At 46.9% G+C, this 18698-nt stretch overlaps 1 protein-coding gene across 4 annotated transcripts in view; it reads left to right on the top strand.

Annotated features, from left to right (window-relative positions):
- Positions 1-18698, top strand: part of LOC138737239 (ras-specific guanine nucleotide-releasing factor RalGPS1-like) — a 647381-nt gene that overhangs the window by 563766 nt on the left and 64917 nt on the right. For all 4 annotated transcript variants that reach the window (XM_069887990.1, XM_069887972.1, XM_069887982.1 and 1 more), the window contains one exon: positions 7828-7976. In XM_069887990.1, coding sequence (XP_069744091.1) covers positions 7828-7976 — 149 coding nt within the window. The remainder of the gene's footprint in view (positions 1-7827; positions 7977-18698) is intronic.

The following is an 18698-nucleotide window of genomic DNA, read 5'->3' as shown; positions in this document are numbered from 1 at the left end:
TCCAAATAAAAAGAATGAACTTCTGAGAAGTTTTAGAGAGATCAGCATCACCCAGGGAACAGGGAACAGGAGTTCCTTCCATCTCTTCTCAAAATGTCTGAAATGTGGACAAGAGAACAACCTCATCTGAAACATTTCCCCTGCCACAGTGCAGCATTCCTTCAGGAACATGAGGCCAGTGTCCTAAAGTCTCCGGAGTAGGACTTGAACCAACAGCCTTCTGACTCAGGAGATGAGTGTGCTCCCCTCTGAGCCACAGCTGACATTGGGATGTTCTGGTTGACATCTGAGCTCAATAACTTCTCACCAGTTTATGGGCCAACCAGTTAGCCTGAGGCTCCAGGCTGAATGCAAAGAGTTCACCGAGTGTCCCAGCAACCAAACTATAATTTGGAAACGAGCCCATCCATATAAGCAAAGGCACACTGCGGCTTTAAACTGTCTGTGTGGAATAATAAACACTTATTGGCTCATATGAAAGACCTCACTGCTATTTTTGCAAGGCGTTGTCCAACTTATTTTAAATGATTTAAGGCCTTTGGGTAAACTGGAAAGGGAGATTTCTTATGGTCTCAATGGGAGCTCCTGCAGTGATGCAACTCTGAACAGGCCTGCCTATTGCCTCAGGACAGTCAAGGACCTATCTTCACTGCACTTTGCACCCAATACATTGGGCAACATTGTAGGGGTGGGGCTTGAAATCATAAGCAAACCTCATATGGGCTTCACCATGTTGGAAATTGATTACGGTGTTGTTGTTGTTGACAACTGTCTTTGCTCTTTGCTCAGTCCATGATGTTACCACTCTGGGAGGTTTTCTGATATTTTCCACAAGAGGTGTAACACTAAATCATTCTGTGAGAGAATGTTGTCAATATGTTGTCAATATTATTACCATCCTGGGATCCATTGGTGCCAACAGAACTAATCGGGTGGGGTGGGGGCAAGGACTGCAAGAACACTCACACATACTTAGTGTCTATAGCTGGTATCAGATAATCTATCTGTACCACTTCGAATGTAACAATGTAGAAGATGAATCTCACTCTCTTTTATTTTATTTTTCTCTCTTTTTCTTTTTCTCTTTCTATCTTTACATCTATCTCTTCCTCTTTCTCTTTCATTATTCCTTTGGCCCAAGAACTTATATATTTATCTGACATATTGTCCACTGAAATTTCCACCAGCTACCATGTGATCCCATCACCTGATGCATCTCTGTCCCTCTCTGCTTCCTGCGAGGATCGTTCCCTCTGTGACTCCCTCCTCCACTCATCTCTTCCCACCAATCACCCCCTTGGTACCTACCCCTGTGACCACGTGGTGCTTGCACTTAAATCTCTTCTCTCACCACTATTTTGGGCCCCAAACAGTCCTTCCAAGAGAAGCAACACTTGTTCATCTGTAGGGTTAATTCACTGCATCCAGAGATCCCAATGTGGTATCCTCTGCAACAGGGAGAACGGACGCAGACTGGAAGATCATTTCTTGACCACTGTTGCTCTGTCTGCTGCAACACCAAGAACCACCCGTTGGCCAAACCTCACCATGTTGCCCCACTGACCAGTCTGTCCATGGCCTCCTGCACTACCAGCCCAAGACCACCCACAAATTGAAGGAACAGTACCTAATGTTCCATCTCAACAATTGCCAAATGATGGCATTAATATCAACTTTTCCAATTTCTGTTAATCCCCCTCCCCCACTCTCTTCTCACCTCCCTGTCTCCTTTCCTCCAACGCCCCACCCCTTTCCCTTCCTTCTCCTAGCAGAGAGGTGACCTTCTTTACCCTCTGCCCTCTCCCTCTAACATTTCTCAGCTTCGTTCCATTCGACCTTCCCACCTGTATCCAGCTGTTACCTCTTATCTGTTAGCCGGTGCACCTCCTCCCCTTCCCCTTCCTCCACTCCACACCACCCTCTCTACCAATGCCCTCGTATGTATTCAGGCATATGCCTGATCTTCCTCATTCCTTACCCAGGGCTCAGGCCCAAAACATTGATTGCCTTTGACTTCATATGAATGCTGCGGGACCTGCTGAGTTTCTCCTACATATTTGCTCACTTAACCAGATATTGTATCACAATATGAGAGGATCATCAGGATCAGTCCAAAGTAGGTGCCCATTTCTGAATAATACATTGCCTCAATGGCTCTCAGAAGCATCACAGTATTGGGTAAAGTAGTGGGAGGAATGCAATGTTGTTCTCCAAACATGATCCTGCAATGGAATAGTTCATTATAAACATAACGTAACCTTGAACCCACAGCCATCTAGTCTACGGACTGCAGCAGTCACTCCCACAGTGTGCCATTGACTATGTTGAACTCCAGTCTGATTAATGCTTGTATCATGAGAGGCTGTAACAGAACACGAGCTGAAAAGAAACTTGTCAGATGTATAATTTTGCCTTTTAATCATTAACATCTGTGTTTACCCCATGGATCCCGGCTGTTTGGGAGAGAATTGTTGAGCCTTCAGGGAAAGTGCATTGTTTAACTGAGTTTTATGCCGTCTGTGGGAATGATAAGCCTTTGGCGGGCGAACAATGTAAGAAGCACAGCCACCACGCTGAGGGTCATTAACAATTGTTTTATTTGAATTTGGCGCATGCCCCTTTAAGGGCAGCATTAGTTCAGTCACAATCGCTGGCCGGGGCACGCGACACACGGGAGGTTTGAGTGAGGAAGAAACCCCTGACGGCACCATCTTCCCAGGGCTGCCTCGCCATGTGGTGTTACAAGCGGGGCCAGTTCGCCCTGAGTGAATGCGCTGCCACATAACCCCCCACCCCAGAACCAGCTACGCGTCTCGCCGCTGGGGCAGGTGGCCCCGTCACTTGGGCCTGGCCGTCTGCACCAGCTGCGACATGTCCAGATGGGCCGCCTTCAGGCGGTCCACCATGAAATGTTCCTCCCTCCCCCAATGTCCAGAGTGAAGGTTCCGCGTGACCGGTGTAGGACCTTGTATGGACCCTCGAACGGGCTCTGTAGCGGTGCCGCCTGCGGTCCTCTCCGAACGAACATGAATTGGACAGAGTCCAGTTCCTCGGGGAGGTGGGCCAGCTGAGTGCCGTGGCACGCTGGGGGTCGAGTGGCCAGGGAGGCCAGTCTCTTGCGGAAGTCTGCCAGCAGGTTCGCGTCCCCGGGTGCGGTGTCGGGTTCTGGGCTGAAGAACTCTCCGGGCAGGGAGAGTGGTGTGCTGTATACCATTTCCACCGCCGAGGCTTGCAGGTCCTCCTTGGGTGCCGCCCTGATCTCAAGGAGAACCCAGGGTAGTTCGTCTGCCCAGTCCAGGCCGGTGAGTCTGGCCCTGAACGAGGACTTAAGGTCCTAGTGGAACCTCTCCACCAAACCATTGGATTGCGGATGGTAGGCCGTGGTGTGGTGGAGCTTGACCCCCAGGAGTTTCGCCATTTGGGTCCACAGGGCAGATGTGAACCGGGCACCCCTGTCGCTGGTGATGTGCACCAGGACCCCGAACCGTGCAATCCACTGGCTGACCAGGATCCTGGCACATGTCTCCACAGAGGCTTCCTTGATGGGGATAGCCTCGGGTCATCTTGTAGCTCGGCCCACCACCGTGAGTAGGTAATGCGCCTCTCTGGACACTGGCAAGGGGCCAACAACATCTATGTGGATATGCTGAAAACTGCGAGCCGTTGAGTCAAAGTCCTGGATGGGAGCCTGCGTGTGCCGGTGGACCTTGGAGGTCTGGCACCTGGTGCAGTTCCTGGCCAGCTCCCGTGCCACACGAACCGCTCCACGATCATCCACATGGTCGTCTTTACCGCAGGGTGAACGAGGTCATGTACCAGACTGAAGACTCTTGTTCTCCAGTGCGGTGGGACTACTGGACATGGCGTACCTGTTGAAATGTCGCAGAGCTGTGTGTCCGGGCTGTTGGGTACTTGGACGTCCTTGAGTTCGAGGCCTGAGATGGCGGTCCGCAGAGCTTGCGTCTCTGCATCGGTTTTGCTGGGCCGGGGCTAATTGTGTGTAGTCCAACCCTGGGGCAAGCGTGTTGATGGCTGGGTGCAAGAGTGCGTGAGCCACCACATTGTCCTTGCCTGCCCTGTGCCAAATGTCAGTAGTGAACTCCAACTTGTACCAGAGGTGGCGCTGTTTTCTGGCAGTCCACGGGTCCTTGGCCATTGCCAGTTCCTGGGTGAGGGGCTTGTGGTCCGTGAAAACTGTGAAAGGCCTGCCCTCCATGAAGTAATGAAAATGGTGGCTGGCCAAGGACAGCGCCAAGAGCTCCCAGTCAAAAGTGCTGTATTTGAACTCTGGCAGTCGCAGCTGCTTGCTGAAAAAGGCCAGCGGGCGCCATTCTCCATCAAGTCATTGTTCCAGGACTCCCCCGACTGCTGTAGCTGAGGCGTCCATGGAGAGTGCCGTGTGCACCTCCGGCCATGGGTGCACCAGCAGAGTCGCACTGGCAAGGGTGTCCTTCATCACTGTGAATGCCTTGTCCGCCTCTTCTGGCCAGGATAAGGTTTTTTCTTTGGTGGGCCATCAGCGTGAACAATGGGCGCATGGTATGAGCAGAGGAAGGGAGCAGAAAGTGAAAACTTTGGAAAGAAAGGGAATCCTTTAACATTTTGTATTGGCTTGTGGCGGCACACTCGCTCAGGGCAAACCAGCCTCGCTTGTAACGCCCTGGGAAGATGGCACCGTTGGGAGTTTATTCCTCACTCAAACCTCCCGCATGGCGTGTGCCCTCGGCAGCGATTGTGACATCATTACGCACGTGGTGATTGAACCAATGCTGCCCTTAAAGGTGCACACGCCAAATTCAAATAAAACAGTCATTAACAATCACCATCCCCATGAACTCCTGAAGGCCTTTTAGGGTGGGGGGGTTTGGGGAAACGTTGGATGGCCGCCACCTTCTCTGGCGTCGGGGCGGCCCCGGCCGCCAAAATGATATGCCCCACGAACTGGAGGGACTCCTTGCCGAACTGGCATTTGGCTGCATTGACCATGAGGACGAAATCCACCAGCTGGGCAAACAGGGTGCAGAGGTGGGCTTTGTTTTCATCGCGGCTGCAACTGGCAATGAGTATATCGTCCCAGTAGATGAACACAAAGTCCAAGTCCTTTCCCACCGCGTCCATGAGGCACTGGAATGTCTGGGCCGCATTCTTTAAGCCAAACAGCATGCGGAGAAACTCAAAGAGGCCAAAGGGGGTGATAATGGCCGTCTTACCCACGTCAACTGGGTGTACCGGGATCTGATGGTATCCCCGCATGAGGTCCACTTTGGAGAAAACCCGTGCACCGTGGAGGTTGGAGGAGAAGTCCTGTATGTGGGGAACCGGGTACCTGTCAGGAGTGGTTGCATCATGGAACCGACGGTAGTCCCCACAGGGTCTCCAGCCCCCAGACAATTTCAGGACCATGTAGAGCCCAGGCATTGTCCAAGCGTCGGACGATTCCCAGCTCCTGTAGTCTGGAAAACTCCTTCACCTGCTGGAGCTTTTTGAGTGACAGCTGTCTGGGGCTAGCGTGCAGCGGGGGGCCTCATGTGGTGATGTGGTGGAAGACCCTGTGCTGGGGCAGGACGTCATCGAAACGTGGCTCCAAGATGGTGGGGAACTCGTGGAAGATGCTGGAGAACTAACCCTGGCGGCGGTACGGCGGCGATTTCCAGCTTGCAGGTGTCTGCCGTGTCTAATCGTACGGAGTGGAACGTGCAAGCGTTGACCAGCCTCTTGCCCTTCATGTCGACTAGTAGACCGTGAGCCCTTAGAAGGTCAGCCCCCAACAGCACGGTGCCCACTGAGGCTAGCACGAACCTCCAGTGGAATTTTTTGTTGCCAATTTGGATCTGTGCCCTGCAGGTGCCGTTGGTCTTGATGGTGGAGCCTTTGGCTGCCTGCAGGGTTTGACCGTGAGATCGGGTGTGAATCTCTAAAGCTGTGGGGGATAGGACGCTCAACTCGGCCCCTGTGTCAACCAAGAAGCAACAGCCGGTGGGTTTGTCTGTAACATGAAAGAGGATGTTCACGTGGCCAGCCATCACAGCCATCAACGGCGGCTGGCCTGCTCATTTCCCTGAAACCCGCAGGATTCTCAGCACTTACGGGCTTGCGCTCCCCAGCGCTGATGGTAGAAACACCAGGTCGACTGGCTCTCCTCCGGCTTGGTCTTGGGGCGGCTTGCGGTCGGCTGATTCCCGGTCATGGCTGCCTTGTACTCCCTCTTCGTTCACCAGAGGGCAACCACCCGGTCTGAGAAATCCTCATCGGTGAGGAGCAGCTGCATGTCCTCTGGCATCTGCTCGAGGAAAATTTGGCAGAAGAGAAAACAGGGCTTGTGGTCTTCCGCCAGGGCTAGCATTTCGTCAATCAGCACTGAGGAATTGTGGTCTCGGAGCCCGTCCGGACGCAGGAGCCTGGAAGCCCGTTGCTGAGGGGTGAGCCCAAATATCCCCAGTAGCGGTATACTTGCCCACAGCTGGGGGGTAGTGGATGAGGTCATCCACCCTCGCTGCCGTGTCTTGGTCCAGCGCACTCACAATGTGGTAAAACCTCGTGGCATCTGCGGCAATGCTTTGAAGCTGGAACTATGTTTCTGCTTGCTCAAACCACGTCTTCGGATGGTGGGTCCAGAAGGGGGGATGCTTGATTGAGACAGTGTTAACCTCTGCCGAATCCATGGTTCAGAGTCCAGAAAAACGTCTGGGCTCATCGGGGTCACCAATGTGTCGAGTAAGCAGTGTAAAAAGCACAGCCACAACGCTGAGGGTCGTTAATGACTATTTTATTTGAATTTGGCACGTGCGCCTTTAAGGGCAGCATTGGTTCAGTCACCACGTGCGTGATGATGTCACAATCGCTACCCAGGGCACGCGCCATGCGGGAGGTTTGAGTGAGGAATAAACTCCCAACGGTGCCATCTTCCCAGGGCGTTACAAGCAAGGCTGGTTTGCCCTGAGCGAGTGTGCCGCCACAAGCCAACACAAAATGTTAAAGGATTCCCTTTCTTTCCAAAGTTTTCACTTTCCGCTCCCTTCCTCTGGCTTCTCTGCTAGTTCCTCCATGCCCTCCTGAAGAACAGTCCAACTGCTTACGAAGGTGAGAGTCTTAAGAATCATTCAAGCTTTTTCTAAGGGGGCTTCACAACCAGAAAGTGCCAGCTTGCATTTGTCCAATGCCCCTTCACCTTTGGGCTATTCCAGGGGGTTTTAGGAGCCTGATGTCATGGCCATTGTGTTGTCAGAAAGGTGGCAGCTCACCTGCCCGATCAGTGGAAGTAAATGGGGAGTTGCATGCACAGCTGCAAGTGCCTTTGGTAGAGAGTTCAAAGTTCAGCTCCAAGCACAGGGAACTCTGCCGATGAAGTGAGGAGGTGTGACGGTGGGACCCAAACTCAATGGTTTTAACACGTTGGGTACCAACAGCCTATTGCTTATGTTGAGGACCTGTCTCCAGTAAATCCAAGTTCACTGATTTCTTGACACTTCCTAAATCCAGGCGAGGAGTTACACTGTCAGGTCACTTTCAAAACCACGACTCTGCCCAGGACCACAGTTAGATCTTCCACTTATGTATTTACTTCTGCCAGGAGTATTGGGTGTTGAGTCTGAGGAGATATGGCATGGAAAGGTTTATGCCCGTGCACCGTGTACAAGCAGAAAGAGCCCTGTTCCAAACACCAGACCCTCACAGATCAGGCTAACTGGACTATCAGGAGAGCCAAAGGCGAGTGTTAAGATCCTGTACTGACTCAGACAAGACTCCTCGGGTGCGGTGTGAATGCTTCTGCTTGTTTTGAGGCCCATCGGTTATTCTTGCCCTGATCAGATACTTTCTCCCCTCCAGTGTGCTGTGCCAGCTCAGTGTCGTGGAGAGCAGAAGTGCAACGTTTCCTTCCGAGCGCCCCCGGCACCTCCTGGACGACAGTGTTCTGGAAAGCCACAGTCCGGCCAAGAATCTTGAGGCATCCATCTTTTCCAATGGAGCGTCAATCGGTAAGGACAAGAAATGCTCGGAACTGTCCCTTCTTTTGTAAAGTCCATAACGCAATTAGTGGAGCCACACAGAAGGCACCTTCCAGTTCACACTGTGGTACCTTTTCATTATCTTTCATATTTTATCATGTCTCAGGAGGCCATTCAGCCTCTTCATTTTAGGTCAATACTCAATCCCATCCTCCCACTTATTTTCCTGCAACTTTTATTATGTCTCTCTCACGCTTAATTTAGAGTTGGGTCACTAAACGTCAACTGGTTGGATCGCATGGAGTATTGTGTGCAGCTCTGGGCTCCACATTGCAAGAAGGATGTGGTTGTGCTGGAGAAAGTGCAGAGGAGATTCACCAGGATGTGGCGTGGATTGATGACTTCAGTTATGAGGAGAATTTGTACTTGACTGTGGTTTCCTACTTGCCTTTGTGATACTATACCTTGCACATCACTCTAAACCTGAAGAAGGGCTCAAACCCAAAGCGCCAACTGATTTTTACTTCCTATGGATGCTGCATGACCTGCTGAGTTTCTTGAGCACTTTTGTGTACTGCACTAGACCCCAGCACCTGCTGATTTTCTTGTTTCCCTTTCAACCTTTCCTGTCCATGTACCTGTCTAAATGTCTTTTAAACATTACAATTGTCCCCATCCCTGCCACTTCATATGGCAGATCGCTCCATAGAAGGACAGAAGGTGCCCTTCTAGTCCCTTTTAAATCTTGCCCTTCACACCTTAAATCTGCACCCTCTAGGTTTAGGTTCCCTTGCCCTGAGAGGAAAAAGTCTATTTATCTCATCAATGCCCCTTGTGATTTTATAAACCCCTATAAGATCTCCCTTGCAATCAATTTCTTTCTCATGCAGTTTCCAATCCTAGGGGAATTCAGATGACCATCTCTGAACCTCCTGCTCATGCACAAGACCTTTGAGTATCTCCTGGAGGGTTGGTCTTCGAAGCATGTTTGTTCACAAGCCCATTTGTGTACTCAAAACTCCCTCCCTCACAGACGCACGGAGAGATTTGCCTGCAGGGTGGGATCATTGAAGCAGGAGGAGGTTCAAATAAATACACAGCTGATCTATGATCCAACTCCAAGCATTTACCTTTTCACAAGATATCAGGGCACAAGTAGACCCATCGGCCGCTCAAGTCCCAAATATTAATGATTAAACAGCACTCAGTCGCCAATGTTCAGTTAATAATTGTCCCAGCATCAGTACCTTTTGGAATAGATTTGTGATCCAACTCCACGTGGATGTTTCTATTGATCTCACTCCATGAGTCATGACCTCATCCCATGGCCCAGCCAATGAAGTAGTTTCTCTTCCATCTGCCCCACCAATCCCCACCTGCTCAGAACAGTAAACCAGTTGTTCTTGGAAAACTGATTTACTGGGTGCTCTTGAAGACTGCTTCAAGCTGAGTATGTCTCACAGGCATCTTTCTTTTCCAATCCAAGTGGAGTTTAAGACATCATATCCTCTCTCTTGGCAGCATTCCCACCTCTGTTGCATGGTGTGTCCCAGTCTTTGCCTAACCTCCTTTTCTCCGGAAATCCTCAGCCTCACCTCGGCTGCCATCATTAGAATGATTCCACTGCACCAGAGATCAACAGAAAACAGGAGTAGACTATGAGACTTGTTCAGTGAGGAATATTAAAACAGACATTTATTGCTTCTAAAATGTATAAAAAGGGGGAAAATGGCAAAAGCTTCTTTCAGTCCCTGATAAACCGAGACGAGAGACATTTTATTGGACATTAAGGAAATAACAGAGAAATTAAACAAATTAAACAGGGAAGAAGATACAAAAATACCTTTAGAACAAAGAACTGTAAGAAATAGCATAGAAATGTACATTAGGAGAAGGGGTAATCCATTTGACCCTTTCAGCCTACTCCACCATTGGGTAGGGGAGGACATCCAAATTCTGCATTCTCCCCTTGCTATCTCCCTGAATACAAAAACCTTGTTCAACACGAGTTCTTTGTCATACATAGAAGTACAATGTATAGATGCACCAAAATTCTTATTTGCCGCAGCCAGAGGTACAGAAGATACTCCATTTAAAAGAGTAAACATTTAAATTGCTACAAATGCAAGACAGAAATAGAGATTACAAATATCAAGTTCAAGTTGATTTATCATCTGATTGCACAACTGTAACCCAATGAAACAGCGTTTTCCAGTCCTCGATGAAAAAACATCATAAAACTAGACATAACACACATACAAGTAAGTGAATCATATGCAGAACAAATAATATATATATACAAATAAATCAATATTGTTAAATAAATAGTAAAGCCTTGGAGGGTTAGTGTGAGCAGTTCATTAGTCGTTCAGCAGTCTAAATCTCCTATTCGCAGTTGCAGTTAATGTGTGAAAAAGAGAGATGTTTTGGTCATGCAGGCAGAGCTTTTGGTGGTCTCAGGGTTGTTTCTGATTAGGGGTATGGCAGTGCAGGGAGGTTGGAGAGCTTGATACCTGATGGATAAAAACTGTTCTTTATCTGGGAGGTGCCAGACTTGAGTTTCTGTACCTTCTTCCTGAAGGGAGCAGTGAGAAGAGCCTGTGACCAGAGTGATGTGGGTTCATCGTGTATATTAATCCCACTTACATTCATGTGGTTTGTAACCTATGCAATTGCTTTTCTTAAATGCTGTGTAAGTGCCTCCACCATCTACTTAGACACATTCCAGTTGTGAGAAAAAATTTTCATCAAGATGCCTCTAAAGTTATTTTTCCCAACCCTATACCTCTACCATTGGAGATCTCCTGTTCTGGGGAGAGTTTCAGACCATCTACCTTATCCATGTCCTATATAATGTTGCACCCAAAGGAAAACAGATCCTATCCAGTTTTTTCTCATAACTGGAGAATTCTATCTCAGGCAACATTCTGGTGACTCTCCCATCCATCCACTCTGTGTGGTCGCTTCCTTCTTTTAGTGTGGTGACTGGGTATGTATATGGGATGTGACCTAGACAAGGTTTCATATAGATGTGGCATTAAGTCCTGCTCTTGTCCTCACTCCCTCTCCTGGCTAACGAAGACAAGTGTCTCAGAACACAAAATCTAAAGCCTTGTACAACAAGGCAGCATGCATGGGCAGAAGTAGTAAATCAATATTTTGGGTTACTACCCTTTTCTATTTAAGATAAATAGTATTTAAGTGTTTCAATTATTTAGTGGGTGTAGGGGATGCAGATAGACTACATAAATTGATAAGGATATGGTGATCGACAGACTTTTATCTGGAAATTCAGAGGCTGAGGGGAGACCTGATGGAAGTTTGTCTCTGCTTTATAATTTTTAAACGATGTTTCCTTGGCTGAGATTACCCAGAACAAAAAAGAGGCTATAATCTCATGAAATGGATTCGACTGCAAGGACAGGAATGTGAAATATATTTCCTGAGTGAATCTTTGAAATGCTTTATCCTAGAGTGAATGTTGGTTCTTTGGATATTAAGGGAATCAAAAGATATGGGGTTAGGGTAAGAATGTGGTTCTGAGATAAAACATCAACTATGATCTTTTTGAATAATGAAGCAGGCATAATTGGTCAAGAGGTTTATCCTGTCATTTTCTTATACTGTACACTTATTTAGAACCACAGAACACTACAGCACAGAAACAGGCCCCTTCGGCCCCTCTAGTCTGTGCCAAAGCATTTTTTTTTGCCTATTCTAACTGACAGTCGATAGCCCCCCATACCTCTCCCATCCATGTACCTATCCAAATTCTTCTTAAGTGTTAAAATTGAGCCCATATTCGCCATTTCAGCTGGCAACTCGTCCATACTCCCACCACTCTCTGTGTGAAGAATTTCCCCCTCATATTCTTCCTAAGCTTTTCCCTTTTCATTTTTAACCCATATCCTCTGGTTTGTATCTCACCTACCCTTAGTGGAAAAAGCCTATTTACATTTACTCTGTCCATCTCCCTCATAATTTGAAATACCTCTATCAAATCTCCCCACATTTTTCTAGGCTCAAGAAAATAAAGTCCTAACCTGTTTAACCTTTCCCTGTAACTCAGTACCTAAAGTCCAGGCAACATTCTACTAAATCTTCTCTGCATTTTTTTCTATCTTATTGATATATTTCGTGTAGTTAGGTGACAATCCTCCAAATTTAGTCTCACCAATGTCTTATACAACTTTACCATAATGTTGTTATAATTGTAGGTAGCAATTATGTAATTTTGGATTTTGCCCCTCTTGACATTATTAAACATAAATGCAATAATAAATGCTGTTCAATGAGGAGTGTGCATTTTCTACCAGCCAGGTAGTGTCTCCAGTGCCTCACGGCTTTTACAATGGCTTGAGCCTCCTTTTCCACAGATGAGTTCCGGAGCTCGTGGCCTTGCAATATCTGAGACAAAAATGCAACTGGCTTGCCTACCTGGTTGAAGGTAGCAGCCAGGGCCACATCCGAAGTGTCGCTTTTCACTTGGAAAGGTACATTCTCGTCCACCGCATGCATGGTGGCTTTCACAATGTGATTCTGGAGATAGTTAAAAGTCATTTGAGCTTCAGCCGAGAGGGAGAAATTAGTGGTTTTTAAGAGCGTTTGAACCTTATTAATGTATGGAGGGATCCACTGAATGTAATATGAGAAAAACCCCAGACATCTCCTCAAAGCTTTGTGGTCCTGGGAACAGGCAGTTCTAACAGGGGGCGCATCCTATCGGGATCAGGACCAATGATGCCATTCTCCATCACGTAGCCAAGGATAACCAGATGTTTAGTTCTGAACATTCACTTGCTTGAGTTATAAGTGAGGATCAGGGCTTTTTCCGTGTGGAGAAAACTCTGAAGGATGATGTCATGGTCCTCCAGGGTATGGCCACAGATGGTGACATTATTGAAGTAGGGAAAGTTAGCCTTCAACCCATACTCATCCACCATTCTGTCCTTCTGCCTCTGGAAGATTAAAAAAAACCCTGTTAGTAATACCTAAAGGGACCTCCGGAATTGATAGAGACGACTGTTAGCCTCAATGCCTCAAACAGCCCTTGGAATGGATTGGCAGCTGGTGATAAGCAGTTTTCAGGTCAATGGTCGAATTGAACCGATACTGCATAATATCATTTCAAGGGAGAGGTTAAGGATTCAGGAGTGTGTACCGGTTAATATTTTGGCTCTAGTCAATTACTAACCTGGACTTGTTTTCCCCTTTTACCACTGCCACTTGTGCTCTCCACAGGCTAATGCTAGGTTTGATGATACCTTCATCGAGCAGACTTTATAAAGTCTCAATCTGGTGTACTGTACCTCCTGCTCTTGGTAGCAATAGGTTTGCAATCTGGGGAAGATTCAGGAAGAGAGAGGGGGGGGGGGTTGATATTCAGTGTGGAGAGGCTGCATGTGGGTTCTGATTTTAGGGGCCCTCCGTTCCAAACCGTTACAGGGGGGAGGGGACCAGAATACTCCAAGGCCGCGCTTTTAAGGTGACACAGGAAGCCCAGACCCAAAAGCACCAGAGCACACAATTCATTAAGTACATACAGGCGTATTTTACAGAATTCCCCTCCTTCAAACGACAGATGTACATACAATGTTGTTCAAGAAATGTAGAATGTAAGTGAGATGCAAGGAATATACAATAATTGGAAGGATACATCTTTAGGTTGTACTCTTGCACAGTCCGTGAGTCTGTGAAGATTTCCGTAGAGCTTGTGTCGATTAGGCATTTAGTGGGGTGTGTGTTTACCTTAATAGTCACTATAGAGTTGCTAAGCTGGTGAGGTCTGTCCTGATCAAGAATGTGGAGGCTTGGACTCCGGAGACTCCGTACTCCTCACTTGAGTGGCCCCACCAGCCTGGGTTGCCCGCAGGTAAGATAGCATCGACCTCATGGTGCAGCAAGATGGCCACCCTCCTTCTTCAGATGATGATGATGGCACCATTTGAATTTGAGTCGTGACAAGATGGCCACCGAGCCTTTTTGCGCCATTTTCTCGTGACCACCCTCCTTAGGCGTTTATCACAGCAAGTGGGTTCAGGTGAATTCGAGGCAGTGGGCTTGGGGCTAGAATTGGATCTGGGACCCTCGCCTAATGCCCTTTCTTGCCACGGCTGGAACACACCGAGTCTTTAGCCGGGCAATTGAGATCGGAGGTGCTGGGCTCTTGCCACAGAAAAAGCAATTCCTAGCATGGGTAGTGGCAGCTGTTAGGGCTGGGGTAGCGGGAGCAGCCAGTCCTTGGAAGGGGGTTGAGCGAGCTCACTAGCTTTGAGGACGTTATTTTCAAGCTTGGTCTGTTCAAGAAACTTGGCCAGTTCAACATGACTAGCCACGTCTTTCTTTCCCGACTCGAGCATTTGCTGCCTTGTGTACCTCGAGCAGACCCCTGCGACTAGAGTATCCTGGAGGTTCTTTCTCACGAATGCAGCCTGTAGCCACTTTGTACCTGCATTTCTTGGCAAGCATCCACAGATCCAGCAGGTAGTCATCGATGGTCTCTCCTGGCCACTGGTGATATAGAGCGAGTCGTTGCCTCGCTAGGACCTCATTTTGTGACTTCAGGTACCAAGCCTTCAACACCTAGATGTCAGCATCAAATGTAGTACTGTCCCTAATGACTGCATAGCCTTTCACTCCTACCCTGGAAACAAGTGCAGACCTCCTGAGTTCATCGGAGTGGAAGCGTCTCTGGTTACGTTCAGATAGACCTGGAAACAGTCTAGCCAGTATGTGAACTCCTCAGCTGCATCAGGGAAACACAGGGTCTATCAGTAACATACTTGGCTTGAGCAGGGCTTCCATCGTTAAGGAATAAGCTAATAAAATTGTAGCTTGAACAAAAGCTCTTGTGACTGGAAGGAGAACATATGCTTTTATTAACTTATAACTGGTAAGGTCTTACAGTGGTCTTCAGAAGGGCTGAGGGTTTTGGCGGGAATCTGGGGTTATATATGGGTAGATGGGAGCGGAGCCAGCTATCAGTATTACACACCACCAGTGAATCTCGGTTCACTATACCAGTACCCCATAGAGCCTCATCAGCACCTCCTTACTTTTATACATTATTCCTCTTGAAATGAATGCCCACTTAGCATTTGCTTTCTTTACTGCCGATCCAACCTTTAGATTATTCTGCATGAGGACCAAGTCCCTTTGCACTTACAAATTTTAAATTTTCTCCCTATTCAAATAATAATCTTCCTGTTTATTTCCTCTTCCAAAATGTACAAGTGTACATTTCTCAACATTGTATCTCATGTGCCATTTCATTGCCCAAGTCCTGTCCAAGAGCTGTCTCTCTGCAACCTTTTGGTTTCTTCAACACTTCCTGCTCCTCCACCCATCTTGGTGTCATCTGCAAACTTAGTCACAAAACTGTTTAATACATAATCTAAACCATACAATATACATTGTAAAAAGAAGCAGTCCCAACACCAACCCTCGTGCAACACCACGAGTAACCGGCAACCAACCAGAACTGGATCCCTTTATTCCCACCCTTTGCTTCCTGCCTATCAGCCGATGCTCCGCTCAATCTAATATCTTTCCTGTAATTCCATGAGCTCTCACTTATTAAGCAGCCTCTTATGCTACACCTCATTGAAGGCCCTTTGAAAATTCAAATACATGACATCCACAGCCTACTTGAGATTACCTCAAAAAATTCCAATAGGTTGGTCAGGCAGGATCTTCCCTTCAGGAAACCATACTAGTTTGAACCTGTCATGTCATGCACCTCAAATACTTACTTTTGTAAGTATTTCAAAACCTTTTCCTTGAGGATCAACTCCAATAACTTTCCAACCAGTAGTGTTAGACTAAGAGGGCTATAATTTCCTTTTCTCTGCCTCCCTTCTTTCTTAAACAGCATTTTGACCTTCCATTCCTCCAGAACCTCTTTGTTACCCATTAGAACTTCTCCAGCATCATTTTCATTGGGTCCTATATTTACCATTTACTCTTTATATATTTTTTAAAATCACTTATTATCCTTTTATATGTTATTTCCCAACTTTCTTTCATAATTCATCTTCTCTTTCCTAATGACTTTTTGTCTCTTTCTGTAAGTTTTTAAAAGTTTCCCAGTTCTCTGTTTATCCACTAATTTTTGCTCCCTTTTACTTTCATTTTAGCCTGAACCTCTCTTGTTAGCCCCATTTGTGCCATTTTTCCATTCATAATTTTCTTTTCTCGTGGAATATATCTGTCCTGCACTTCCTTTACTTCTTGTAGAAATATAATCCAATTCTGCTCTGCCGTACCTCCATCTAGCTTACTTTTCCAGTTAACTTGGGCCAGTTTCTCTCTCATTAAACTGTAATTTCCTTTGTTCCACTGAAATATCGACACTCCTGATATCAGCTTTTCCTTTTCAAATTTGAAACTGAACTCAATCATATTATGATCACAACTTCTTAACGATTCAATTACCTTTAATTCCCTAATCACCTCAGGTTCATTATACATCACCCAATCCAAAACTGCTGATCCCCTGGTGGGCTTATCAACCATCCTGTCGGCATTCTACAAACTCTCTCCTGATATCCAGGACTTTCCTGATTTCCCCATTCCCCTTTCATGTTAAAATTCCCCCATAATTATTCTGACATTTTCCTTCTGACACACTTTTTCTATTTCCAGCTGTAACCCGGCTGCTGTTTGGGGACCTGTATATAACTGCTAATAGGATTCTTTTACTCTTGCTATTTCTGAACTCAACCCATAACGATTCTACCACTTCTGACCTTATGCCCCTTCTTTCTAGTGATTTAATATTATTGTTTATCATCAGGGCCCCTCCACTTACCAGCCTATCTTTCCTATACATTGTGTATGCTTGGACATTCAGTTCCCAATCACATCCATCTTTAAGCCATGTCTTGGCGATGGCCACAATGTCATATCTTTTAATCTGTAGCTCCACAACGCAGTCATCTATTTTATTCCTAATGCTCTCTGCATTTAAGTACAGTTCACTTAGACTGGTATCTGATACTGTTGACCTCACTGCTTTTATTTTCCTTACTTCCCATGACTGTGTCCGTTTTCTGAGTGAATATTGATGAAAAGAAATAAGATCTACCCCATCTCTTTTGGTTCCGTACCAAGCCGACCAATCTGACCTTCCAACTGTGCATGCAATGTTAACATCTTCTTTTCCCTCCTCTATCTGCTCATTTCACTGTAAATCTAGTTTAAACCCAGTGAAGCAGACGAGCAAACCTTCCTGCAAGGATATTAGTCCCCCTCCAGTTCAGATGCAAACCATCCAATCGGAACAGGTCCCACCTTCCCAGGAAGGGAGCCCAATGATCCAGAACCATGAAGCCCTCCCTCCTGCACCATCTCTTAACCCACATGTTAAGCTGCATTATCCTCCAATTTCTAACCTCACTAGCACATGGCACATGTAATAATCCTGAGATCACTACCCTGGGTGTCCTGTCCTTCAGCCAAGCACATAATTCCCTGAACATTCCTTGCAGGATCTCCTCACCCTTCCTAAAATCATCATATGGACCACGACATCTGGCTGCTCACCCTCCCTCCTGGGAATGCTGTAAACATGATCTGCCATATCTCTTACCCTGGCTTCAGGGAGGCAACATACCATTCAGGATACTCAATCTCTTGAACAGAACCTCTTATCTGTCCACCTAACTATGCAATCCCTAATCATTGCAGCATGCCTCTTCTCCTCCCTTCCCTTCTTAGCCACAGGACCAGACTCCATGCCAGAGACCTGATCACTGTGGCTTGTCCCTGTTAGGTCATATCCCCAAGCAGTATCCAAAATGGTATACTTGTTATTGAGGATATCGGTCACAGGGGTGTCTGCACTGTCTGCCTATTCCCATTCCTTCTCCTGACTGTCACCCAAACACCCTATAACTTATAATGTCCCTATAACTTCTGTCTATCACCCCCCCGCCCCCAGCCTCCCAAATGATCCAGAGTTCATCCAACTCCAGCTCCAATTCCTTTACTCAGCTTGTCAGGAGCTGCAGCTGGATGCACTTCACTCAAATGAAGTCATCGAGGATACTGGTGGCTTCCCTGACAACCCCCATTCTGTATTCCCCTGCCTTGGCTGCCATTCCCATTGTTTATGACTAGAGGGAAAAAAATTATATCTAATATCTGTACTTCCCTGTGCCTACCTGCTGAATTCCTTTGTTCCTCAAGTAGGGTGGCCCTTTCTTACTTCAATTTCTACTATCCCTCACCTCTTACCTGTTCTTGCCGAAAACTGTTGAGCCAAATCTTTACTACTCTGACTCAGCCTGTTCCGACAACAACAATGACCTTTCCCTCGATCAAGTAGACCACTTGCACCCCATGTTCCATTGCTCAATCCCCAACAACAAATCTAACCAAATCTGACTGAACGTTATTGCTTCCCAATGCTTCACCTTTCTTTGATAAAGGCAGGATTGTTCTGGATACAAAGATGAATCCCTAACTGGGAGTAAGCACAGGCACCATCAACTTGTAAGCAATTTCTGCAGAGAAAATGCATGTTTTATCAATGTATCTCTTTATAACTTTTGTGAATATTGTCAATGTCATAAAAGATGAGCAAATAAATAAATTGCAGCCTAACCCAAGTGATGAGAGGCAGAGCATCTAATTGTCTCACTGTTCAAACACACTGTAGGCCCTTTCAAACTGCTGTGTAAAATGGGGTTAACTGGGCAATTTGCCCGGTTAGCGCCCCAGTTAGAAAGCGTCCAACCCAGTCAATCCTGT

Source organism: Narcine bancroftii, chromosome 1, assembly GCF_036971445.1.
Source record: "Narcine bancroftii isolate sNarBan1 chromosome 1, sNarBan1.hap1, whole genome shotgun sequence".
Taxonomy (NCBI): domain Eukaryota; kingdom Metazoa; phylum Chordata; class Chondrichthyes; order Torpediniformes; family Narcinidae; genus Narcine; species Narcine bancroftii.
This window is presented reverse-complemented; position numbering and strand designations above follow the sequence as displayed.